This window comes from Petromyzon marinus, chromosome 68 (assembly GCF_048934315.1).
Source record: "Petromyzon marinus isolate PM22_M1 ecotype Great Lakes invasive population chromosome 68, UKy_Petmar_22M1.pri1.0, whole genome shotgun sequence".
NCBI classification, from domain to species: Eukaryota; Metazoa; Chordata; class Hyperoartia; order Petromyzontiformes; family Petromyzontidae; genus Petromyzon; species Petromyzon marinus.
In genome coordinates this window covers 8,522,759-8,550,528 of record NC_133734.1, presented here as the reverse complement: position 1 = coordinate 8,550,528, position 27,770 = coordinate 8,522,759, and the positions used below count along the sequence as shown (strand labels likewise).

The 27,770-nt window shown below is 46.9% G+C and overlaps 1 protein-coding gene across 1 annotated transcript; it reads left to right on the top strand.

Annotated features, from left to right (window-relative positions):
* Positions 1-3,407: 3,407 nt before the first annotated feature.
* Positions 3,408-26,095, top strand: LOC116956988 (E3 ubiquitin-protein ligase TRIM11-like). The gene is made up of 6 exons (XM_076054918.1): positions 3,408-5,074; positions 5,407-5,502; positions 10,100-10,333; positions 10,993-11,015; positions 13,360-13,463; positions 23,397-26,095. Exons 1-6 carry the CDS (start codon positions 4,517-4,519, stop codon positions 23,942-23,944), a joined length of 1,563 nt encoding a protein of 520 aa, XP_075911033.1. The 5' UTR covers positions 3,408-4,516; the 3' UTR covers positions 23,945-26,095.
* Positions 26,096-27,770: the final 1,675 nt, after the last annotated feature.

Here is a 27,770-nt window from a genome sequence, read left to right as displayed (position 1 = left end):
GCAGGCAAATCAGCTACGAGACCGAACTGAACATCTTAAGACCAGGCGTGTTCAGTACAGCTTTGTATTCATGCGAGACTTGGACATTAAAAATAAGACTGACAGAGAGGAGATATTGGCACTCGAAATGTAGTGTGACAGAAAGGATACTGCCTCTAAGCTGGACCCAAAAAGTGACAATCGTAGAAGTAAACTCTTAATATACTATATTTACATTACCAAGTAAGGCCCACTGAGCTATATAGCTCTTTATCAGACGCGACCTGGCCACAAATTATAGCTCAACGAAGTTGCTTATCACGTGGAAATGTATAGCAGCCAGATACTCTAAACGCGTGTTTCTACATGTGGAGGAAAAAACCAGAGGACCCGAAGAAAAATCCAGGCGACTACGGGGAGAACATGCAAACTCCAAATATACAGGTGTCAGGGCTGGGATCGAACCCTTGACCTCATGCATACGAAGCTTAGCAGATAACATCTCTGCACCTGATGCAGGCCGAATATATTGGAGTTTTTTTTACGGCACGTGTGGATGTTGTCAACGTAGTATAGTGGTGTCCTGTATCATAGTTTAGTGTAGCGTATAATCGTGTATCGTGTGTGGTCTGCAGTGTGTATCGTGTGTGGTGTGTAGTGTCGTGTATACTGTGTCGTCGTGTAGTGTATATTAGTGCTGTATAGTTGCATTTATGTTGGACCTCTTTCGCACCATACGTAGCCAACCGTGCCTAACGGAGGTTCGGAACACGGTTATTGTAAATGTGTTGTGTTAGTTGTACCTGCGCACCACCGCCAACGATGCATCGCCAAATGCTGTTCTCATCTCAACCAGAAGGCAGCAATTACCAACCCACCCCAGCTGCATTGTCGATGTTCGACGCACGGCGGTCAAACCACGACTCTACAATGCTCACAGCTGGACTTTGGACAAATGAATCGCAGAACAAAACTCTGTATGCGTTTGTGTTCATGCCTGGCATTGAAAATGGGGCTTAAACCATCAACTCGTTTCACTGGAGAACCGCGTTTAATCACAGGCGACTGCTTGGAATCGAAAGCCCGCATCTCAGGATGTGTTATTTTCACGATTGTGATCATGTTCTTACAAAGTCCATTGTTGGTACTGGTTAAAACGAAGGGCGCGAATCTACAGGTACATCTAGACAGGTTTGTGTGATGCTGGGCTTGTTTTTACATTCCTTAAAGATCTGAGCACATTCCATGGGGTGCCTCGTGAGGTGTGTAACCCCGTGTAAAGTAATTAAAAATCCTTGTTTCTTGTCTGTGAGCTTTGACAAAAAATATTCACCACTCATCATCCACACACTACTCACCACTCAGCATCCATCCACGCACACTACTCACCACTCAGCATCCATCCACACATTACTCACCACCTGATATTCACACACTACTCACCACTCATCATCCATACACCACTCACAATCGACACACCACTCACCATCGACACACACTGCTCACCATCGGCCATGCACCAGGGACAACAACTCCCCCAGGAATAAACCCGTTTCTCAGATTTTCAGAAGGAGAGATTGAGACCAAGAAAGAACTGCAGAGCGTAAACACAGATCCTCGCAGAAGGAAGAGGCAATGACACAAACGTTAAAAAGGCAGCTCCAACCGACTCCCCTTCGCCTTAAATTGACTTGCTCCTCACTACATTCATGACCTCCTTCAGCCACGAATATTCCATCAAGATCGTCAAGATCCTCAGCTTGTGCATTGCTCACCATCCCACGGTCTCCAGGCTAGACACGTGGGGGGTGACGGTGCTTTGGCAATCGTGGCACCTAAACTCTGCAAATCGTTGCCCTTCGAGGTCAAGGAGACTTCCGAGACGCTGCTCATCTTCACATCTCCACTAAAGCCGTCTCTGTTTAAAATGTCTTTCTCCCTTTAGTGATGTTCAAATGTCATTCTCACTTCATTCCTTGGGTGATGTTCACTATTTTATGACTTACCATGCATAGCACCCCGAGAGCAATTGTTAAAGGACATTTAGTAAATGTAAATATAAATTATATTATTAAATTACCATTACCGAAAAATTGTTAAATCATTAATTTATTATCATTTTGCATTATTATCATCAAAGTATTACAATATTATTGTTCGATTATTTAAGTGTCAGTAGGAAACTTATTTAATAATTAAGATGTTAATAGATACAAATGTAAAAAAAATCGCTAAATCTTTGTCATTTTTATGAAGGTCCAATTAAATTATATTTATTAAATTATTATTACTGCCGGCCACGCCAGTTGGTTCAGGGCACGGGGTCTGCCACCTGCGGCTCCGAAGCGGCGATCGGCTCTTTGAGGGACGGCTGCTTCGTGAGACGTTTTCATCACCACCACCACCACCGTCTCTCGGACTCACACCGAGTTGCATTGGGGCTCTTGAAATAATTAGATGGTTGTTTTTTATTTAACTTTACGAACTGTAAAAAACAAGAAAAAATATTTCTTTGTTATTTTGGTTTCTGAACTCCTTGCTTATAGGGGAATCTGTTTTTTACATTAAATACGAACTTACAGCTCACCCGAGCCGAAATGTGTTTTTGTTTACGTGACAAACTGTACTCATTGGATGTGTCGCGTGGTGGCGGATTAACGACACGTTTATATTTATGCGATCTAACCCAAAAACACGTTTAATGAAGAATTTTGGTCGCGAAAGCCGACAATTTAAAAGCTTAAATAAGAATTTACACGGTGCGGTTTACCGTGAAAACCCCAGACTCACCCAAGCCGGTGTAACCAGTCTGTAAGACAAACCATCATCTTTTTCATGGTTACCGTGGGGGTTTTGTAAAAATATATCAATTGCGACTCTTTAACCTTGACACTGTGTGTGTGTGAATGTGACGCCACGCCTACACAGGTGAGTACGGGCTGCCGCGTGCAACATTCCAGGGCACGTCTCGAGGTGTTAATAATTTATCTGCAGGTGAAATCAGTTCGTTTCCTTGTTGTCGTTGCTCTGTTATTATTTTTATATCTCGCTGCGATTACTTACATTTCGCTGTGGTGGCTGGAAGATGTTAACTATTTCGCTTGGTATACGGGAGGGCATGGGTTCGATCCCGACCCTGACGCCTATACGTGTACTTGGAGTTTGCATGTCTCTTTCTCCATGGTAGCTTGGATTTCTCTCCGGGTCCTCCAATTCCCCCCCACCACACACACTTAGAAACGTGCGTTTAGAGTGTTTGGCTGCTAGAAATGTTAACGTAATAAACCACGTTGTCGTTGAGCTATCTTTTGTGGCCAAGTCATTTTTTAAATATATATAGAACTCGCCAAACTCAGCGAGTCCAAGATGTAAAATGTTAACATTAACAATAGGTGATGAAAATATCATTATTTTATGAAGATTTAAAACCTCTTTTTTACATAATAGGAAAATATACAGTGAAAGTCATGTCGATAACGAGCTTAAATGAACGACGATGTTTGTTTATCCAGGGGTTGTTCGCTGTGGTAATGCGTGAGGCCACCCACCCAGGAACCCAAGCACTCAACCGCACGCCCTCCCAGCCACCCTTCCTCCCTCCATCACCTCCTGCTCGTCCACCCTTCACGCCATCCTCCTGCCCATCTGTCTCCCCTCTCACCAAATAACCCCCCACTCACTCAACCTCCACCACCACCCACTTGCACCTTCGATTAGCACGAGTGGCTACGTACGCTGCGAAAAAAGTTCAACATATATACTGACCCACTCACCCACCCACTCACCCAACCACTCACCCACTCGCCCACACACTAACCCACTCGCCCACCTACACACCTACGATTAGCATACATACAACCACCATCCACCCAGAATAAAACGGTGTCGTAGGAATAAATAACCAAAAAAATATTTCACAGATAAACATAGGTCGCATGAAGCCAGTAGTTAAATATTAGTTGACAAAGGTTGAAAACGATTACAGACTTTGAAGCTTAAACAAACAGGCCTTGCAAGAAAAAAATGGAAAAAGACACAGATGGGAAAAAAACAAGTTAATCTTTACATCAGAATGTCTGTACAAGGTGCGGTTCCACTGTGTGCAATGCACACATCCTGACCCGAGCCGGTCAATCAGCCTGTGGGACAAACCATTATCGCTGTGTGCCTGGCTGATGCTGCTGCTGGGTTTTGTTTGTAGAAATATTATATCACTTGAGACCAGTCAAAGCTATGTATGTATGTTGAACTTCTTTCACAGCATACGTAGCCAGCCATGCTAATTCGAAGTGCAGGGGAAGGACAACAAACTAATCACAAAAATCAGTTTTAGCTATAACAGTGCGTGTCTATAACGCCACGTCTACACAGGTGAGCACGGCCACCGTGTGGAACATTCCAGGGCGTGTCTAAAGGTATTTATAACTTAACTGCAGGTGAAGTAAAGTTCAATTTCCTTGTTCGTCTCCCCTGTGTGAGCTGCTGCTGCGATTGCTCCTCCGTGAGCCGCGGCGAGCAACTGAGTCCGAGTAAAGCTATGGCGAGCGCATCTCCCAGTGATTGTGTAGACAGTGAGCTGAGCTGCCCCATCTGCCTGGGCACGTTTGAGTGCCCCTCCACGCTGAGCTGCGGACACTCGTTCTGCCTCCGGTGTCTGGACGGTGCCTGGGAGAGAGCGAGCAGCTTCAGCTGCCCGCAGTGCCGAGCGGCCTTCCCTGAGCGGCCCCAGCTGAAGAGGAACGTGGCGCTCGCCAACCTGGTGGAGCAGCTCAGAGTTGGAGAGAGGATGGCCGCAGTTGTCTTCTGTGACACCTGTGGTGATGGAGAGACTCCTGCAGTGAAGACCTGTCTAAGGTGTGAGACTTCCTTCTGTGACTCTCACCTGAAACCTCACCTGAACAACCCGAGATTGATGGACCACGTCCTGGTGGCTCCCATTGTCAGCCTGGAGGAGCGAAGATGCCAGCAGCATGGAGACCCCTACAGGTTCTTCTGCAAGCAGGACGAAAGCCTGATCTGCACAGTCTGCACAATCGCAGGGCACCATAGAGGGCATGATGTCAACACACTGGAGGATGTGCATGAGATACGGATGGTGAGGCCCTCAGGGAGTGAGAACCACTCAGGAGTGAATGATACCACACACGAGCTGGTAAAAGCCATCACTGCGCATAACAATGAGCCATGTAAATAATCAGTGTTACTGGGATTAATAGAAACATCTCATAAAACAAACATCACCATGAGTTGATTCCCTCTCTGTGGTCTCTTGCATTGTATACTCGTCAGTCAGTCTAGTCTGACTTCCTGACCACTCTTCTGGTGGGCATTTCAGGGCCACCACTGTGGAGTGGCTCCGTGTGGAGTGGGCATGAGAGGGGGTCACTCAGGGAGTGGAGTCTCCTCTGGTGACTTTGTCTCTTACAGAGTGGAGTCAGAGAGGAGACGCGAGCGGTGGAGAAGAAGAGGAGTGAGGCTGAGGGGTCTGTGGAACGGATGGAGGCCACTCGCAGGGACGTGCAGGTACCGCGTGTCAGCTCTGTGACCCTGTGACCTCCACCGTGTGGAGTCTGTGACTCTCCCTGTGAGGCCAACTCCGTAGAATTGTCATCCGTCACTAAATCCCTAATAAATCTACAGGAAATTGAATCATTATGGTGACGAGTGCTTGAAATGTGAACAAAAAATTTCAATTCAACTTTATAAGAAAAATGTTCATATCTCGTGCCTCCAGCCAAGATGCTCACTTAATTTTACTGAATAACTTAAAAACATTCGCTATCGGTGAGATGGTAAGACCAGTATAAGTATAATATATACAAGACGACCTTGTGCTGCAGGGAGTTTATTACTTTGCATTAATTTATGTTCGTGCAGTGTGTTTAATTTATCGTGTGACGTGGCTGTCTTCGTGCTGATTCCTATTTTCTTCGTTGCTGTGCTTTATTCTTTTATTTCGTAATTCTTTTGACCCAGGCCGCTCATACAAATAAGACTCTAAATTTCGATTTAAAGCTTTCGTGACTGCAATGATTCATCTTCTTTGGTTCTTTCGGTAAAGTCACGTAGAATGAGAATAAAATAATAAATTGATAAAATAAAATAATAATATTCTCACGACGTTTTGGCCACAACACAAGCGGCCTTCATCAGGTGAAGGGACGAGACTGTCTGGTAGGACAGCGCTGGAGTGAAAGAGCCACGTTCAGATCACGGCCTTTTAAGCTGTGTGAGAGGAACAAAGCGCCTTGACAAAGGAATTAGCATATAATTTAGCATTGAAATGGCTGAATGATTAGCTTGTGACTGGTCACAGAAATAGTTATGTTAAAAGTTAAAGCATACACATCCGCAGAGGCACCCCTTGACAATGGAATTAGCATAGAATTTAGCATTGAAATAGCTAAGTTAAAGCATACACATCCGCAGAGGCACCCCTTGACAATGGAATTAGCATAGAATTTAGCATTGAAATAGCTGAGTGATTAGCTTGTAACTGCTCACAGAAATAGCTACGTTAAAGTCAGACCATACACATTCACCGAGGCACTTAGTACAAATCAAACAGGAGAATTTAGCATTGAAATAACTAGGCGAATTTAGCATTGAAATAACTGAGTGATTAGCTAGTGACTAGCTGAAACGTCGTGAGAATATTATTGTGTTATTTTATTTTATCAATTTATTATTTTATTCTCATTCTACGTGACTTTACCGAAAGAACCAAAGAAAATAAGACTCTCTCGAAATCTTGAGTTCTCACCCGATAAAAACAAAAATCAACTTAAACTTTATTTAACTAGGAGATAAAATATCCTAATAGAAGCACATGATGAAAGTGTCATAGTTTATAGTGTTATAGGTTCTAGATAATAGATTATAGAGTTCGAGTGTAAAAGTTAGGGTTGACCAAAGGCGTTGATCAAAGGCATTATTCCACCACGGGACACGAGCACGCTGGTGTATCAGGTATGGCACTGGTGTGGGTGGAGTCATGCCTACATAAGTCGATCACGGTTCGTGAAGCTGGGTGATGAACAGTCATCGCTTATGCTGTGTCTAGTTGGTGTACCACAGGGGTCCGTTATCGGGCCCTTCCTATTTTCAACATATGTCTCTCCAATCGCCAATGTCATCTCATCGTATGACATCAAGTTCCATCTATATGCTGAGACAATTTTACACCGCAGTTAATTAAAAGTTAGATTTGAAGAGCCTCGGTGACTTTGAAAATTGCATGTCAGCAATGCACATGTGGTTTGCACGAAGTGAAACGCTGCTTAATCCAGTAAAATCAGAGGTTCTGCAGGCGAAAACATTTGTGGGAGGATCAGGTGTGGTGGTCGCAGACTCCAGGATGCAGTTTTCTACTCATCTAAAGAGCCTCAGCACCATACTCAATCAGAATATGTCGATTGATCTCCACGTGCAAAATACAGACTTTGACACTGCCAAAAGCCTAAAGTACAATTAAAGATCAGCTGACACGACTCAACGAATTAGCCCAGGAAACCAAGACACCGCATACTGTACAATAACAGCCACATACCGTCATACACCCACCTATGTGTAGGCCGTGACCTGCTACATTTGCACAGTGCAACCTAGCGTTGTGACATCATCATTAGAGCCATGGGCGCCATTTTCACCACCCTGAATGGGTCTCAAACGGTGTGGATAAAATTCTAGAAACTAATCGCAATGAATGAAGAGATAGCCCTCACTCGGACGCCTTCACAGCCATCCCGAGATATCCCTGAGGCACAAATCAGACTGTGGCGTTGCAGCGGTTTCTAATATAAACAACTTAAAATGTTATCTTCATTAGGAAATTCACGTTGAACGAATCATTTTATGTATATTTTTCAACACAACAAAACAATTTAGAGAAAAGTATTTGTAGTAGAAAAAATATTTCTCATCTCCAGCTGATTGGTGGGGCAGCGCCCCAACGCCCCTTGTGTACGAAACGTGCCTGGTTTCAGAATATTTTTTGAAGTAATATTTATGATGCGAAGGAAACAAGGTTTTTTTTTTTTTTTTCCAAAACGTTGGTGCTGCAATGGCAAGGGCTTTGTCACCTATTCCAATGTTTGTTCTTTGGATAGTTAAAGGCAATTAGATGGACGCCTTAGATTTCTTGGATTTGGCAATGGGATGAATGAATTAGCTCAGTACAGCGTAGATTTGCCAATCAGGATTTTGTGGATGAACAGGGCCCACTGTAGATTTCTTCTTGGATCCAGTAAAGTGAGATTGGATTTTTAATTAGATGTCACAATGGTGGGTCCTGTGTGGTCCACCCAGTGCAAATCGATGAGCATAATGATGAATCTGGTTTAGTCGGTTTAATGATTCATTAGGATCGGATCTATAAGCAGCATCACAGTAGTCAATGAGTGATTCAATGAGAGCTTCACCTATTTGCAGACATCATCAAATGGGAAAATAATGTTTGATTCTATCTAATCCAGAGATTGATTTGATATTTTACTGTTTGGCGGTGTATAGCAACACATCAGAGCAAAATGTTGGTTAACTGGAGAATAAATTGTGACCATAATATATTCAAAAGAGCCCGGGTTTATTACAGTAGAAAGTTGTATGCAACGTAGGTCAATTTTCACATATACTACCACACCTCCTCTTGATTGTCTAATCACAAATTATTATATCCGTAAATTTCATTAGGCTAGGATTTATATGTGAGGTAAACCATGTTTCAGACAAACAGAAGGTGTCTGGCTAAATATTGAATTAAATTTTGAATTGTAAAAATGTACCTTTGTCAAAATTAAAGGCCTTAATAGTATTTTGAAATAAAGTGCTATCTTAATTGGCGTTTGCTGACATGTCGAGAGGCATGTCTATGCAGCAAATTGTAAATGTTGAGGACCAGTTTTAGGGCATTAAGTTGAAGTCCATCGAAGCCCTGTTGTAGATGCTGGGGCTGTGTCATCAGCAAAAACGTAAATGTCAAAGTGCAGATTGGAGATGCCTTCTTGTTGAAATAGAAAGAAAACAGAACAGGGCCAAGCACAGAGCTCTGAGGAACTCCTTTAGTTTTCGGGGTCCTGTCAGTCCCCCATTATGGACACAATTTGAAATCGGTGAGATAAGTCGTTGCGAATCCACTTGATTGCACAATCCGAAACATGTAGCAATTTTAGCCTTTGCAACATTACAGCGTGATCCACAGTGCCACGCATGCCCAATAAGCTTTTGTTTGACCAGATAGAGGGGGATAAACGGGCATAGCATGGGCTAGAAAAGAGACGGAGCTGATGTGGTACATGAGGATGTGGGGCTGAGTGGACTTGTCGATGACCGGTACCAGCAATGTCAAGATTGGCCTCTGTGAAGGAGGATGCTCATGAAGGACGCTCCTGGGCAGTTGGAGGCAGTCGCCATCCAGCAACAGTGGAGGGCAGAGGAGTGAAGCTCACAAAAATGAGCGAAGCACCGGGCAGCTAAAAGAACATTAAATCTAACTGGTATTGGCCAAACTTCACAATGCTGAGAAGTTACTCAATTAATACCACAAAGCAACAGCGTTGCCCTCTACTCTCAAAACTTGGCAGGACCTTGCAAAAATATGCTTGCAACCAAGTTGGTTATGTACGGTGCAAAAGAACTTCAACATACATACAAGAGAGATATTTCTGGGCAAACAAGCAGAATAATAAAAAATAATAACCATGGCTCATGGAAAATCTTATCTTATATTTATAGAGTGCGTTCTCTCATGGCGCTTTATAAACAAAAACTGTAACAATAGAGTAAGTTAGACGGCAGGGCCAATAAATCCGTGACAGTAACAGAGGGCACATAGGGGTCGTGAAAGGGCAGGGGAGGAGTGGGAAGGAGGGGAGGGGTGAGGGGAGAGGAAGGGAATGGGTGAACTTTGAGAGACGAACGAAAGGAAGCTAAGGAGGGGGACTGCTTCATGTAGAGGGGAAACGTCGTGAAAATTGTATTATTTTATTTTTATTAATTTATTATTTCCCTTCTACATGATTTTACCGAAAGAACCAAGAATATGAATCCCTGCAGTCACGAAAGCTTTAAATCGAAATTTAGAGGGGAATGGTCAATCATTAGAATCCGTGTCGCTCGACAGGGATCTATGACTGGGGTGAAGGAGCGAATCAAAGCTGAGTTCACCCGCCTGAGAACGGCACTGAATGAGGACGAGAGGGTGGCTTTACATCGCGCAGAACTGAAGGAGAAGGAGCTGCTGTCCCAGATCGACAAGAACATCGCTCATTACAAGCACGAGATCAGCGAGCTGCAGAAAGCAGCCGCGCGCCTCCGCACTCTGCAGGAGGAGAGGGACTCGCTCACGTTCCTGAAGGTAGATCGCTCGCGAAGCCAGGGGGAGTGCCCCAGTTTGACAGAGCCCTCAGCAGTAGAGAGGCTTCTGGCCCTAGGGTTTAGATGCTCAGAACATGAGAACACAGCTTCAATAACAATAATAATTTCCCATTACCACGATAGTGGCTTCATTTGAAATTCCACTATCTATCTAAATTAATTATGTACCTTATCGCATTTTCTGCAGAGAATTCCACATATTACCCTGAAGATAACATTCAGATAAAGTTCAATTCTAAATACCTGATGTTATGCAATTTAATCGACTTTTTATAAACAGTTGCTCTGTTGCTATCAGGTGTTTGATATCCACTCTCAAGCACTTTTAATATACAGACATGAATTTCCTCTGCAGAAATAGACATTGCTTATCATTTTGAGAGGTTGTTTCAAGCCACGGGAAATGAGCACTGCCCAAGGCTGAAGGGGACTCAAACCCTGGCTAAAGGGTTGATATGCTCAGGTCTTGAGAAGATCGCTTCACTTATTAACCAAGGATACAGATTTGGCCTTCACGGGGTAATTAGCAAAGATGCGGGATTCATATTCCGGTTATGGGACTCGCAGAGAGAACTCGAGCAATGCCATGGGAGCGAATGGAGGCAGCATCACAGTGACGTATCTCTCTGTATCCCACAGGGGCACCTGGAGGAGACACGCAGGTACAGAACCTCAACCATCACAGACCAGCACCACGAGGCGGTGCAGTGTGGGAGCCTTCAGCTGTGTGTTTACTTGTACAGTGATTTTAATCACCGTTGTGATTGTAGTTTACTTGGATAGTGATTTGAATCCCTGTTGCATACATTAAAGTTAACATCAGGTGGTTCTGATGAATTGCTTTAAACGATACTATCCTAGCTCGTTTCTTTAGAACTGCTTTGTGTTTAGTTTGTTGTAATTCCCCTCACCTTCGATTAGCATGGTTGGCTAAGTTCGGTGCGAAAGAAGCTAAATAGACACACAAACATATGTGTGTAATGATGCTCTTTGTGATATGGACAATTTGCTGTGTGTGCTTGGTGCTGTTTGTGATTATCTGTATGTGGAACATCGGCTGTTTATATTGAGTGGGTGTTACAAACTGGATGCGTGTGGCCATGCAGTCTATTATAGAGTTTTTTGGCTTAGATCACGTAAATATATAAATGTGTCATTAAAACCCACTACCACCCGACACAGCCAACTACATGCTAATTTCTCAAATTAACATCACGCTAATCCCTCACATTAACATAGCCACTTCCGTGCCCTCGTCGTAGGAGGCCGCTCTCATATCTTACAATCACATGCTAATTTCTCACATTAACATAACTAGCCCCGGTCACTGCTTTATAACCCTTGAGCTACACCTATTTCAAACCTTTTAAAACAGTCTACGTCAGCAGCAGACCATGCTTTCCCACCTGATGATGGACGCTTATTTTGCGCCCAAAACGTCGTGATTTATTTTATTTAATACCTACGTGACTTTACCGAAAGAACCAAAGATTATAGTAAGGGTTGTCACGTAAACAGAACATGCCAATTCGTGACTAGTACAGCACACCGGTGTGTTGGAGAGCCGAGCCAAGCCACAACATTTACAATCTGAGGACGACGTTTCACCAGTAATTACAAATAGCTTCATCAAGCGACAGCCAGATTTGTGGAGAAATCTTACTGTTTTATTCCATATATAAAGGCGTAGATGTGTTGACCACGCAGCTGCGCTCTCGCACAATGTGTGGGCGGGGGGCGTGGTTACTAAGGCAACATACATTATGCATGTGCATTATGCGAGCCCTTTGAACTTGACCTTCCTGTCTATTGTGTTTATTAAAATAGCCCTATCAACGGTAATCCCTACTGAAGTACGCTGCCCTTTGTAGACATGCATTTAAATAATTTATTATTTGAAGATTTGCTTGCACGCAGCACTAAGGCGGAAGCTATCCAAACAGTTAAAGAATTTTGATTTCTTTCAATTTCGATAGATTATCTAATTAGTCTTGGCCAGTAGTAGCTAGTCTTGCACAAAACTTCAAGATTATTAAATTGATTGAGTATCCTTGCTTGCACACGTGTTCTGCTACTGCTGACAGTTGTATTATGGATAATTTAATGTTTCTCTGATGTTCTTTTAGTCTCGTCCTGTTTGCCCAACATGACATTTACCACACGTGCAGTTAATCCTGTACACACCTTCTGTTGATAGCTTCCGTAATACATCTTTTGTACCAGATATTATTTTATGTACCATGCCAAATCTGACTCGGATGTTTTGTTTTTCCAAACATCTATCTAGTTTATCAGTTACTCCCGCAATGTACAGTATTTAAATCGTTTTAATTACTTGGGCAGTTTCAGTGCTCTTACTTGATTTGGTTTTAGTGTTCAATGCCCTATTGATTTGTGCATCATTGTAACCGTTAATTTGCAGCGCTTCTTTAACATGTTCAATTTCACTTCTCAGACTATCACCATCTGACACTTTCTTAGCTCAATGAATGAGCATCTTAATAAGAGCAGATTTCTGTGAGGGGTGATGGTGTGACTCTGCATTCAGATAGCCATCAGTATGCGTTTTCTTTCGGTAAACACTGTTATTTTACCATGCTAATGTTGCGTAAATAGAGGACTGCATATTGCACAAGGACTATTTATGGAGCATGAGCTGTGTGTGGGACACAGGTTCCATTTAATGATGCTGCATTTTAAACGTTGTCTGCATGTGGTGATGCTGTGTGTGTGTGTGGTGATGCTGTGTGCGTGTCTAGTGATGCTGTGTGTGTGATGATGCTCTGTGTATGTATGATGATGCTGTGTGTCTGTGGTGAATCTGTGTGTGTGTCTAGTGATGCTGTGTGTGTGATGATGCTCTGTGTGTGTATGATGATGCTGTGTGTCTGTGGTGATGCTGTGTGTTTGTGTGGTAATGATGTGTGTGTGGTGATGCTGTACGTGAGTGGTGATGCTGTGTGTGTGTGTGGTGATGCTGATTGTTTTTTGCTAATCTTGTCACAGGGGAAAGGTTCCTAAGAAGTCTCCGCCCCCAGCTCCTACTCCACTGGACACCCCCACGATCTGCTCCCTTGAGAGAGTCATGGGCAGACTGCTCCCTCTCGTCTGTGAGTTCATCACTCCTGCCCCAGTGTGGAGGGGAGACCTTGGCTATTGAAACAACTGATTCCAGATACTAGGGTCCTGGGTTCAATGCCCAGTTCTAACTGATGCCCAGTATAGTCAATGTACTCATGTGCTGTGAGTCTAGGCTGAGCTTAGTCTCCAATCGTTGCACAACAAACACAACCCTCTATTGCTAGTAGCACTTCGTTCACTCTCATCCAAAAGCGAGGGCATCAATGTCAGTGTCATATCATGATGCATATGACTCAGTGTTAATTCCTGAGACTCACAGAAGCAGAATAAGTCTCGTTTTGGAATGTCAGGATTCATCATTCCTATTCCAGGCTGTTACATTTAGGCTCGAGCAACTTTTATAAGTCGTAGGGTTCAGTGTCCATATTCCAGGCTCAGGTGATAATTTTATCACTCTTCATATCATAAGATACGTTACAGTTACACAGGTAGTGAATTATCTAAATTTTAATGTATAGTGCACACACATGAGTGTAAATCGCTCTTACGGTGCTCTATTAATACTAGACGGGTATGTTAAACTTGTTTCCCACCGCACTTAGCCAACCATGCTAATCGGAGGTGCGAGTGTATAATTATTGAGCGAGGATGTCATTGGCCAATGTGGCAGATGAATCTATTAGTAGAGGAGGTTTCTCGGTCAAGGATGTCATCATCAGACGAGAGCCAGACTACATCACCGTTGTAATGCAAAAGGTTAATTGTTAATGCATGAGGTGCATAGCCAGGCTAACTCAGCATTAGGATTCATCAATATTGCTTGAGGCTGCTATATCCCTTCTAAGGCACCTCAAGGATTATTGGGATTGGGTGTTAATTCCCGAGGCTCACAGAGCCACACTGGGCTATCACTGTGGCTGACCATGTGTATCACTGTACATGTGTTATAGTGCAAAGACGTCTCAGAGGCAGATCTTCTTAGGGGCTTACGCCAAGGGTTTATTTGGGGCTTACGCTAAGAGACTATTAGGGGCTTATGCCAGTTATGGGCTAAGGGCTAATATAATTCTCCCCAGGGATAGGGTACTGGGACTCCTAACACACTGACTTACCGGGCTCTTCCCACTGTGCCAGCCGAGGGCTCTACCAAAATCGGCCGAATGGGTAAAGCAGCCACTCCTAACCCTCATGCTAGATTTCCCCTATTCCCCGTCAGCCCTACCCCTGGGTCCCAACTTCCACCCTTCACGTTCCCGGGCTCCTGCTACGATCCGCTCATGTCACGGGCTCCAGCTTAAGTACCCCACGGAGACATGACGTCATCGCCCCGCCCCCCATGCATGACGTCACTGCTCGTGACGTCATCCTACCGGACGTCACCGCACCAGAAGGTGAGCGTGATGTAATGTCCTCGACTACTCTTCTACATTACCCCCTCCCCCCGCCTCCCCCCCCCCCCCCCATGAAAAAGAATCAGCCTACACCGGCTGTAACCATTACTAGGCAGCATGGTACAAGTTAAAGTTTGGAAACAGTCCCCACATGGGACACTGTAAAAGTGTCCAAGGAAGGCAGGGGACGAATAAATGGCCCCACTGGCCGTCACAGTACCCGCACGCCCCGCGAGCGTGTGCGTGATGCCGGCCCGCTTCCCCGTGCAACGTCGGGCATCGGAACCGGTGGTGTACTGGCAGCTGTCAAGTCCGTCGCCGGTACATCCACCTGGTGAGGTGTCGCTGTTTGTTACTGGCGGGGGCTCTGCAGGCGCATACACAGGCAGGGCATCGCTCGCGCCATAACAACCCGTGCGGCCCGGGTTGTCGGATGCATCAATCGCCGGCCGCTCCTGAAGTGGGGATGAATCGGTGAGGCCAGGCAGTACAACCCGCTTGAGCCGAGACGGGTGCACAATCCAGTGGCGGCGGCCCAACTGAATACGGATGCACTGCAGTCGGCGGACTTCTATGACTTCGACAGGGCCCTGCCAAGGGCGATGCAATTAAGGTTAATGTGCCAACAGGTACTTGGGGGCCGACAGCCTGGTGTTTGGGCAAGCGCTCGTTAGCCGCCTGCCGGCTGGCCGAATTATCCAAGGTCGCCTGCCGTGCCTCGCGCAGCCAGTCGAGTGCGAATTTCATTGGGGCAGGCACTGGTGAGCATTTTTTGAAGGCCCCAAGTCCAGCTGGACATGCATTGGGGGCTCCGGGTCTCTGCCATACATTAAATAAAAAGGGGAGAACCCTATCGAGGCATGCGGTGCCAACCTATACATGGCCAGAACCCCCGGAATGAACAGGTCCCAGTCCGATTGGGACGTACTCACGTGGTGGCACAGCATGGATGTGAGGGTGCGGTTCAAGCACTCTACCATCCCGTTGGACTGGGGGTGGTAGGTCGAGGTGCAGATTTTCTTTGTGCCAAGAAGGTCGCAGACTCCTTGAGCACCCGAGAAGAAAAGTTCCGCCCCTGATCAGTCAAGAGCTGTTCCCGCGCACCCTTGTCAACAACGTACTCCTGTACGAATGCCTCAGTGATGGACGAGGCCGACTGGTCCATCAGAGGCCACGCCATAGGCCAACGTGTGAGGTACACAACTCACACCAAGAGGTACCTGTGGCCCCGTTGGGATACGGGGAATGGCCCCAGAATGTCGAGTGCCATGAAATCATTGACACGAAAAACCCGGATGGACTGCAGCGGGGCCCGATCCTGGCCAACTGGGGCCTTCCTCCGTGCACAGTCGTGGCAACCCTTCAAAATTAGTGCCACGTCATCCTCCACACGTGGCCAATAGTAGACCCGTTAAAGGGTCAACAAGGTCTCATTGTAGCCCAGGTGCATAAGTTCCTTGTGAATGGCTCGGGTCAATTTACCTCGCAGGCCAATGGGCACAACCACGCAATAATGTTCCAACTGGGCATCCCAATGCATGAGGAAGCCGTCATGCACGGCAATCACCGGGGCAGCCGACGGAGTTGAGCTCCGGGCATTTGGCCCAACACGGCGTCGTAGCCTCAGCAGAGGAATCCTCCATCTGCAACTTAGACCATACCTCTCAGGGGAGTCCCAGGCCGAAATCAACAGGCAACACCACACCCGGAGGGGGGGCCGCTTCGGCCGATGCAACCAACTGGGCCGCCGTGTCCATTGGGGCCTTGCCGCGGCTAGAACCCAGGGCACAAGCGCACCCGCCGTCCGTAGGCAGCCTGGAAAGGCCATCCGCATTCCCATGCTGAGTCCCCTTCCGGTGGATGACATCGAAGGGGTACTCCTGGAGCACCTCGAGCCAGCGGGACAGCTGACCCGAAGGCTGGTCAATCCTCAGGGAATATTGCAGGGCCACATGGTCGGTCCGGATGGTAAACCGCCTACCATACAAATAGGGCCTGTACAGCTGGACGAAAAACACTGTGGCCAGCAGCTCCCTCCGGGTCACACAGTATCTCTGTTCAGTGGGAGACAAAACACGGCTGCCATAGGCAATAACCCTCTCAACCCCATCGACCACCTGAGCCAGGACAGCCCCAATGCCCGTGTCACTGGCATCGGTGTCGAGGAGGAAGGGTTTGGAGAAGTCCGGATACCCCAGGGGCGGCGCATCCGCCAAGGCCGTGCCTTGTGCCACAAAAGCGGCTTCCTCCTCTATCCCCCAGCAAAACTTTTGACCTTTGGCAGAGAGTGCGTGCAGTGGCTTTGCAATTGTCACAAAATCGCGGACGAACCGACGATAGTACGATGCGAAGCCAACAAAGCTACGCACCTCAACGACAGATGTAGGAGTCGGCCACGTCCGGACACAAGCTGTCTTTTCCGGATCCATGGCAACACCTGACGCACTCACAATGTGTCCCAAATACTTCACCGATGGTTGCAATAAATGACATTTCTGTGGTTTGAACTTCAAGCCCGCGGCCCACACTTTGAGGAACACTGCCTCAAAGCATTGCAAGTACTCGTCAAACGTACGGCCGAAAACAATAACATCATCCAAGTAGATTAAACAAGATTTCCACTGCAGCCCCGCCAAGACCATCTCCATGAGATGCTGGAAGGTGGCCAGGGCCGAATGGAGACCCATAGCAAGCCGATTGAATTGGAACAGCCCCTGGGGTGTGCGGAACGCTGTCTTGGGTCTAGAGGCCTCGTCCAGTGGCAACTGCAGAAGCCCGAGAGCAAGTCTGGGGTCGAAAAGAACCGCGCACCCGAGAGAGCGTCCAGGGAATCATCATGCGAAGCAATGGATATGCATCAGCCACCGAGATCTTGTTTAATTTACAGAAGTCGACACAGAAACGGAGACTCCCATCCCGTTTCTTGACTAGCGCAAAGGGGGCACCCCAAGGGCTAGTGGATGGGGAGAAAATGTCCGCTGCCAACATCTCGTCACCTGCGGAGCGGACATGATCCTTTTCCGCCGGGCTAAAGTGGTATGAATTTAGCCGAATAGGGGTCGAGTTTCCCGTATCTATGTGATTGTTCCAGGAGAGTGGTGCGACCTAGATCGAATTTACTCTGGCTAAACACATTGGTGAACCTCACGATGAGTTCGTGGAGCCACTCGTGACACAACACATCGATCCATGATGCGTCGGTCCTCCCCTTGTGCAACATACCAGCCACAAACTCTCCAGCCGGCCTAGCATCATCGGGAGGGGGGGCCCGGGGTAGCGTCCGCTAAAACGGCACCAGCTGGAACGACGATCGGCAAGGGCCCCGAATTTAGGACCTGTAAAAAGGGGTCCTGGCCCGCCGACATGGCCGTCAAGGCGCCTACCTACTCGTCCGACCTCGAAAAGTAATTGGAGGGAGACAAGAGGATACTTGCCTCCGGGGAATGCAATTTTAATGGTCTGCACAGCCTGAGGGGTTGTAGGAATTGTGACCCAGGTGGAACCGTCACAGACACCTTAGTCAAGGCCCGCACACTGGTGGCAAGGGGGGACAGTACAGTGGGAGAATGCAGAAAGTGCAACCACCCCCCCCGACGGCATCTCTACACAACCTTGGTCAACAAAAATTCGCACGGGCATTTTGGCCAAAAAGTCAGTCCCCAAGAGACATGGCAGTGCCAAGGTCCTGGAGACAAGAATGGGCCCCACCAATTCAATTTCGCCAATTGTGATCGAAGCGACAATGTGACCCAAAATGCCAAGGCTGCCGCCATTCACAGCCACACAAGCTCCTTGAACCGGCCGCAACGGCCCAACGCTGCATGGCCGAAACCGAAAAATGGACTCAGAAACCATCCATGTCCACCAAGATTTGCACCTCGATCCCTTGCACGTACCCTACCACCGCCGAGGACACGGCAGCGGCCGCCACCACGCGATGCGCAAGTGCATTCCACTGGCGGGTCCGCCTGGGCCACCCGGCAGATGGACACTAATGTGCAGGGCCCGAGCCCGGCCCCCCAGAGATGACCCCGCGAGGATGGACCCTAACCCCGTTAGATGCGTGAGGTGAGGGGAGCCGCCGTACGATTGATGCGTCGCGACTTGCCTGGGGCCCCAAGGCTGCTGCTGCTGCTGCTGAAGAGCCAGTGGAAGGAGGGGAGGCCTTAGCGAAGGCCCCGGGAGCCTCGCGGCAACATACATCAATATAACTACACATTAAAATATAGCACATACACACAAATGAGTGCAAATCACTATTACATGAGCTCTTTTAACACTATACGTGTGTATAATTGAGTGAGCATGCTATTGCTATTCTGCGTGTGAGTCTGACACACACACACTAGGGCTAAGATGTTTATGATTCATTATTATTGCTTGAGGCAGGGAGATCCAGACACCTTGAGGATTGCCCGTGTAAATTACTATACTATCACACACACGAGTGTACATCACTACACTATCACACACACACACACAAGTGTACATCACTACACTATCACACACACACACACACGAGTGTACATCACCACACTATCACACACACACGAGTGTACATCACTACACTATCACACACACACACGAGTGTACATCACTACACTATCACACACACGAGTGTATATCACTACACTATCACACACACACACAAACGAGTGTACATCACTACACTATCACACACACACGAGTGTACATCACTACACTATCACACACACACACGAGTGTACATCACTACACTATCACACACACGCAGTGCACATCACTACACTATGACACACACGAGTGGACATCATCACTACACTATCACACACACACACGAGTGTACATCACTACACTATCACACACACAGAGTGTACATCACTACACTATCACACACACAGTGTACATCACTACACTATCGCACACACGAGTGTACATCACTACACTATCACACACAGTGTACATCACTACACACACACACGAGTGTACATCACTACACTATCACACACACACACACTAATGTACATCACTACACTATCACACAGACACACGAGTGTACATCACTACACTATCACACACACACGAGTGTACATCACCACACTATCACACACACACGAGTGTACATCACTACACTATCACACACACACACGAGTGTACATCACTACACTATCACACACACGAGTGTATATCACTACACTATCACACACACACACAAACGAGTGTACATCACTACACTATCACACACACACGAGTGTACATCACTACACTATCACACACACACACGAGTGTACATCACTACACTATCACACACACGCAGTGCACATCACTACACTATGACACACACGAGTGGACATCATCACTACACTATCACACACACACGAGTGTACATCACTACACTATCACACACACAGAGTGTACATCACTACACTATCACACACAGAGTGTACATCACTACACTATCACACACACAGTGTACATCACTACACTATCACACACACGAGTGTACATCACTACACTATCACACACAGTGTACATCACTACACACACACACGAGTGTACATCACTACACTATCACACACACACACTAATGTACATCACTACACTATCACACAGACACACGAGTGTACATCACTACACTATCACACACACACACGAGTGTACATCACTACACAATCACACACACAGAGTGTACATCACTACACTATCACACACACAGAGTGTACATCACTACACTATCACACACACACAGTGTACATCACTACACTATCACACACACACACAAGTGTACATTACTACACTAACACACACACACACGAGTGTACATCACTACACTATCACACACACACAGAGTGTACATCACTGCACTAACACACACACGAGTGTACATCACTACACTATCACACACACAGTGTACATCACTACTATCACACACACAGTGTACATCACTACACTATCACACACACAGTGTACATCACTACACTATCACACACACAGTGTACATCACTACTATCACACACACAGTGTACATCACTAAACTAACACACACACACAGAGTGTACATCACTACACTATCACACACACACGAGTGTACAACACTACACTATCACACACACACGAGTGTACATCCCTACACTATCACACACACACGAGTGTACATCACTACACTAACACACACACACGAGTGTACATCACTACACTATCACACACACAGTGTACATCACTACACTATCGCACACACAGAGTGTACATCACTACACTATCACACACACACAGAGTGTACATCACTACACTATCACACACACACAGTGTACGTCACTACACTATCACACACACACACACGAGTGTACATTACTACACTAACACACACACACACGAGTGTACATCACTACACTATCACACACACACAGAGTGTACATTACTGCACTAACACACACACGAGTGTACAACACTACACTATCACACACACACAGTGTACATCACTACACTATCACACACACACGAGTGTAGATCACTACACTATCATACACACACACAGAGTGTACATCACTACTATCACACACACAGTGTACATCACTAAACTAACACACACACAGAGTGTACATCACTACACTATCACACACACAGTGTACATCACTACACTATCACACACACAGTGTACATCACTACACTATCACACACACACACAGTGTACATCACTACACTATCACACACACAGTGTACATCACTACACTATCACACACACAGTGTACATCACTACACTATCACACACACACACAAAGTGTACATCACTACACTATCACTCACACACAGAGTGTACATCACTACACTATCACACAGTGTACATCACTACACTATCACACACACACGAGTGTACATCACTACACTATCACACACACACGAGTGTACATCACTACACTATCACACACACAGTGTACTTCACTACACTATCACACACACACACGAGTGTACATCACTACACTATCACACACACAGAGTGTACATCACTACACTATCACACACACAGAGTGTACATCACTACACTATCACACACACAGAGTGTACATCACTACACTATCTCACACACAGAGTGTACATCACTACACTATCACACACACACACGAGTGTACATCACTACACTATCACACACACAGTGTACATCACTACTATCACACACACGAGTGTACATCACTACTATCACACACACACACGAGTGTACATCACTACACTATCACACACACACGAGTGTACATCACTACACTATCACACACAGTGTACATCACTACACTATCACACACAGTGTACATCACTACACTATCACACACCCACCTCGTGTGCCGGCCTTCACAGGTGCTCACCAACAGCATTTGCTCCTACAGTCTGTGAAAGGTGACACACGGGAGATGTTTGTGTTTGTTGTACACACACAGGGACGCTATGGCGGTGTTTATATCCACGCTGCTGCTGCTGCTGCTGTGATCCACTGCCTCCCACGGGCACTACCGCACAGTAGGGCTGAACGATTAATCGATTCAAAATCGAAATCGCAATTATAAACAACGCGATTAGCAAATCGCAATGGCTGCGATTTTTTGCGATTTAAAAAGTCCTGTCAGTTTCTATTTGGAATTGTTAAGTGTTTTATTATGATGACTTCATTTATTTAACTTAACAGTTGTGACATGTTTGATTGTTCTTTTAAAATTAAAATATTTTAATGAATACACGTTGGAAACAATTCATATCTTTAAAGTTCTCATCCTTGCATTAGAATAGAATGAGCAGTTCATATTGTGATGGTATCACGTGGTAATGCTCCATCACGTGTTTTAAATCTATCACACAATGAATATCGAACTGAAGCTTGATTTCCAATTTTTTTAATCGCAAATCAAATCGCAATATCTGTCAGAAAAAAATCGCAATTAGAGATTCTCCCCAAATCGTGCAGCCCTAGCGGACAGAGCGCCCCACCTCCTGGCACCTCGCAAAGCCCCGCACGGACAGCCACCACCCTGCCTAGCAGGTGCTACAGGCTGCGGGGTCACGTGGTGGGGCAGTCACCACCCTGCCTCGCAGGTGCTACAGGCTGCGGGGTCACGTGGTGGGGCAGTCACCACCCTGCCTAGCAGGTGCTACAGGCTGCGGGGTCACGTGGTGGGGCAGTCACCACCCTGCCTAGCAGGTGCTACAGGCTGCGGGGTCACGTGGTGGGGCAGTCACCACCCTGCCTAACAGGTGCTACAGGCTGCGTGGCTACGTGGTGGGGCAGCAGGTAGCGGGGCAGACAAACGCACCGCTGTACTGTACTTCTGTGCTCTCGCCAGCCGCGCTGCCTGACTTCGCCAACGCGCGGTGACCGGCGTGGTGAAGTATGGTCAAATATCCCCCGCGACCCGCACGGTGTAGGGAGGCAGTGGATTGACAAAGTGCCCGTTAGATGTCATCACACCGCTAGCTACACACACTACAACGTTGTGTAACAATGCTCATTATGAATTGCTCTATTGTAGTGTACGTGCGTGTTAGTGCACGAGTGATATTGTTAAAGTGCTGCTGTTGTTACCACGGCTACTGTGATTATCGTTACTGCAGACGGACGCTCACCGACTGTGGACCCAAACTCGGCCTACAACAACCTCCAGATGTCCTCGGACCTCAGGACGGTGACGCGGGCCGCTGTCTCCCAGGGTCGCCCCGATCACCCACACCGCTTTGATGCCTGTCCACAAGCCCTGTGCTCAGAGAGCTTCTCGTCGGGTCAGCACTACTGGGAGGTGGACGTGGGGGGTGCGGCGGGGCGCTGTGTGGTTGGAGTCGCGTACGGGACGATCGCACGGAAAGGGAGTCGTGACGAGTGCTGGCTGGGACACAACGACTCATCCTGGGTGTTATATAAAGTTAACAACAACAGCTGGTACGTGATTCATGGTGGTGTCTGGACCTCAGTGCCGGTGAGGGATCCTCCCCGGAGAGTCGGGTGTCACCTGCACTGGGAGGCGGGGCTGCTGTCGTTTTACCGCGCCGACTCCATGGAGCTGCTGCACTGCATCCACCACTCGTTTAGTCAGCCTCTCTACCCCGCACTGAGTGTGTGGGGTGGTAACTCAGTGAGGATTCTGGATCTGAGTCGTGCGTCCTGAGAGCACGGAGTGTGAGCAGCGCAGAGAAACGGGCACAACGCACAGACTCACGCACACAAAGACACAGATCCACCGTGCAGCCTAAACAGGCTGTTGGTGCAAGTGCTGTTAGCAAACGCCTCAGAAGGCTGACACGGCACTCGAGGGGGTGGGTGGCCAACACCACGACTGACCCGACTTTGTCTCCCCAGTGGTAACGTTTACACACCGCACCAGTAACTAATTTGAGGCTGAGTCGACCTACGAGAGGCCCATGACCCGTTCGCCAACACCATTGCCGATTATCTGATTCGGTCCCTAGGGTCGACTCAGCCTCAAATGAGTTCCTGGTGTGGTGTGGAAACATCGCCACTGGGGAGACAAAGGCGGGTCAGTCGTGGTATTGTCCACCCACCCCCTTGTGTGCCGTGCCGGCCTTGATAGGTGGTCGCTAACAACACTTGGCCCAACAGTCTGTTAAGGATATACGTGGGATATTTGTCTGGGTGAGTGGGTTGGTGTGTTTATGCCTTTCTGTGTCTTTGTTATTGTGCCTGTGTCTTTGTGTGTCTTTGTCTTTGTGTGTGTCTGGACATGATGCTTGCCACCCACCCCCTCGTGTGTCACAGTGCCAGCCTTCATAGTTGCTACTCGCTACTTACAGAACTTGCCCCAACAGTCTGTTAAGGCTACGCGGTGAATCTTTGTCTTTAGTGTATAGAGGGCCATGTGTGTAGTGTGCGGTTGAGCTGTGGTGCGGTGGTTAGCGCACTGTGGGGGGGGGGGAGTGGGGGGATTTTAGGTTCTCTCTGACGCCATCGTCCCTCGCACCGCACGCCGCGTAGCACTCAACGCCGAGGGGGCGGAGCTCCACCGCGGGCGTGCTGGGAACACGCGTCACGTGACGCTACAGGGTGACGCGCGCCGTCCCCCTCGCGGTCACTCGCTCGTTGGGCGATAAACCCGGGGTGGGAATGGGGTGGGAATGGGATGGCATCACTATGACATGTTTGTCATAACCAGGGTTTGAGTGACTCCTCCACCCACACAAACTAGGTTTATTTTACAGGGCTAAGAGAGAAAGAAGCCATTTTAAAACCTAGTAGGAGGGCTTTCGCCACCAATATCTTCTGTAATAAAGGTTGGTTTTGCTGAATGTCTGAATTATCTTCTGACCTCCAGCCACAACCTTTGATTCATGGGATAACGCCTTCCTCTGCTGACAAAAATTGGAACTGTCTCTTGACTTTGAAGTCTGTTATTTAATAAAGTCTGATATATATCTCGAGTGACGATCTACCTTACACTACAACACGACTAATATTGTCTCAACACGCATTAATAACACAGACACTGTGTGTTATTACAGGGATAATGACAACGCGAACTCCAAATATACAGCAGCTGTCACGGTAGTAATCTAACCCACGACCTCCTGCATACCAGGCAAGGGACTTAACATCTCCTAGCCACCGCGGCACCCCTCCTTAACGTGAGACACCAATCCGGTGTGAACCCAATCTCGAGTCTGAGGCTGTTTAGCAACGCGTAGATGATTTGAGACGCATTGATTATATCGTACCAGTTGTGTACTTGTGTGAACGCTAATCACATTGTGCTCGGGACTCTGGGTGAGATTTCTATTTGCTTCATTGCTGGCATGGGTTTGACTTGTTTTGATTTTTTTCATTTTTGTGACCCAGGTCACTCTTGTCAACGAAACTCATCCTGATCTCCTGAGTTCTCACCTCGTTAAACTCAAATTCAACTCAACTCGATCATCATCAGCATCAGCAGAAGTGTCATCTGCAGCAGAATTAGTAGTAGCAGCAGGACCAACAGCATCAGCAGTGGTAGCTCCATCATTAGCATCATCATCGTTAGCATCAGGAGTAGTAGCAACAGCATCAATAATAATAGTAGCATTTTCAGCAGCAACAGAATGTTCACCATCAGCAGTAGAAGCAGCAAAAGCAGCAGCAATCACTCTTGCAGCCGAGACTCATCCTGGTCTCTTGAGTTCTCACCTGGTTAAACAAATTGACTTTAACACAAATTACTTGATTGTGTTCTGGGTTACCTGTGAATTGGAATACTATTTTATTGTGGGTCAAGGGTCCATGTGTGTGTGGTGATGAATAAAAACATTAAATCTGAACATCACTTTACTGTGCTGGGATGTTTGGGCCCACGTTTGGGTGAGTTTCCTCGTTTCTCTGTGGCTGGGCGGTAGCAGTTTGACATCTTGATATCAGTGGTGGCTATGCACGTGGCCTGTAATCCCGCACTGTGGAGCTGAGGGTTGGTGGGACCGCTCGAATGTTGTGAAGCCCACTTCCCGAAGGAGCCGAGCAGATGCCGTGCCCCAAGCTGGCTCTGCCAGGAGAACTCCGTATTGCAAAGTGTGGACTAAAATCGTCTGTCCCTTCTGTATGGCATGGAGTGTAGCGCCGTTTCAAGCGCAGGCTTTATGCGGGTCGACCAAATTCTTCCCACATGCACACATACAAACATTCATTGACTAAAGACATCTTAACATACATAGAGGAGTGCAGACATTTGGTAATAAGTTTAACACGTTGGCTTTCACGACCAATATCCTCAATAACACATTTGGGGGGGGGGGGGTTAGAACCCGTAAATATATAAATGATGAAGCTAGTTGTAATTAGTGGTGAAACGTCGTACTCAGATTATAAATGTTGTGGCTTGGCTTTTCATCACACCGGTGTGCTGTACTATTAACGAATTAGCATGTTCTATTTATGTGAAAAACCTTACTAATTGGCTGTGTCGGGTGGTAGCAGGTTTATTGACACATATATTTATAGATTTGGTAATCGTTGGTGAAGCCAGCTAATCACCACCTGACTGATGCTTTCCCGCTTGCCTCTGGTTCCTCGACGATCATGAGAGATGTGCTTTGTGCACGCAATGTCATCAGAATGGAATCTCACGAAAAACCGATGACATACGCATACGTCATCGAAATAGGTTAATATATACATCAGCTGAACAATCGAAATCATATACATGACTCATTATGTACCCAACATATTCAAACTGTGTACTATACTATACTTTGCACGACGTTTCGATCACAACACAAACAATCGTCATCAGGTGGGACAACGACAGCAAGAAAAAACTGCTGAAGTAGGCGAGAGATCTGCCGTGGCACGAGGTTATATAGTAGGCCTCGGCAGTAGGGGGGGAGAGAGAAGAGGGGGGGAGGAGGCGTGGCAGAAAGTGGACCCCGCGGCAGCCCTGGGTCACTGGAGTAAAGTGGACCACGGCAGCAGCACTGGAGAGATCGGCTGCATGGAAGGAGAGAGAAGGGGAGGGAAGGAGGCGGGGCAGAAAGTGGACCCCACGGCAGCACCCGGGTCACTGGAGTAGAGATCGGAAAGAGATGCACAGAGAGAGAAAGACACAGAGAGTCGGAAATAACAGCTGACATAGGCAGGTAGGATGTAAACATCACTGTCAGTTAAGACTTTACCTGGTTAATAATGTCCTTCCAATGATTGCTCAGTTTGTACCCATCTTCTCGGTTCAAGTTGTGTCTGTGTTTATATATCTGGATGACTTCATGAACAAATCTCTGATAATAGCCGGAAAGATTTGGTAATCGTTGGTGAAGCCAGCTAATCACCACCTGACTGATGCTTTCCCGCTTGCCTCTGGTTCCTCGACGATCATGAGAGATGTGCTTTGTGCACGCAATGTCATCAGAATGGAATCTCACGAAAAACCGATGACATACGCATACGTCATCGAAATAGGTTAATATATACATCAGCTGAACAATCGAAATCATATACATGACTCATTATGTACCCAACAT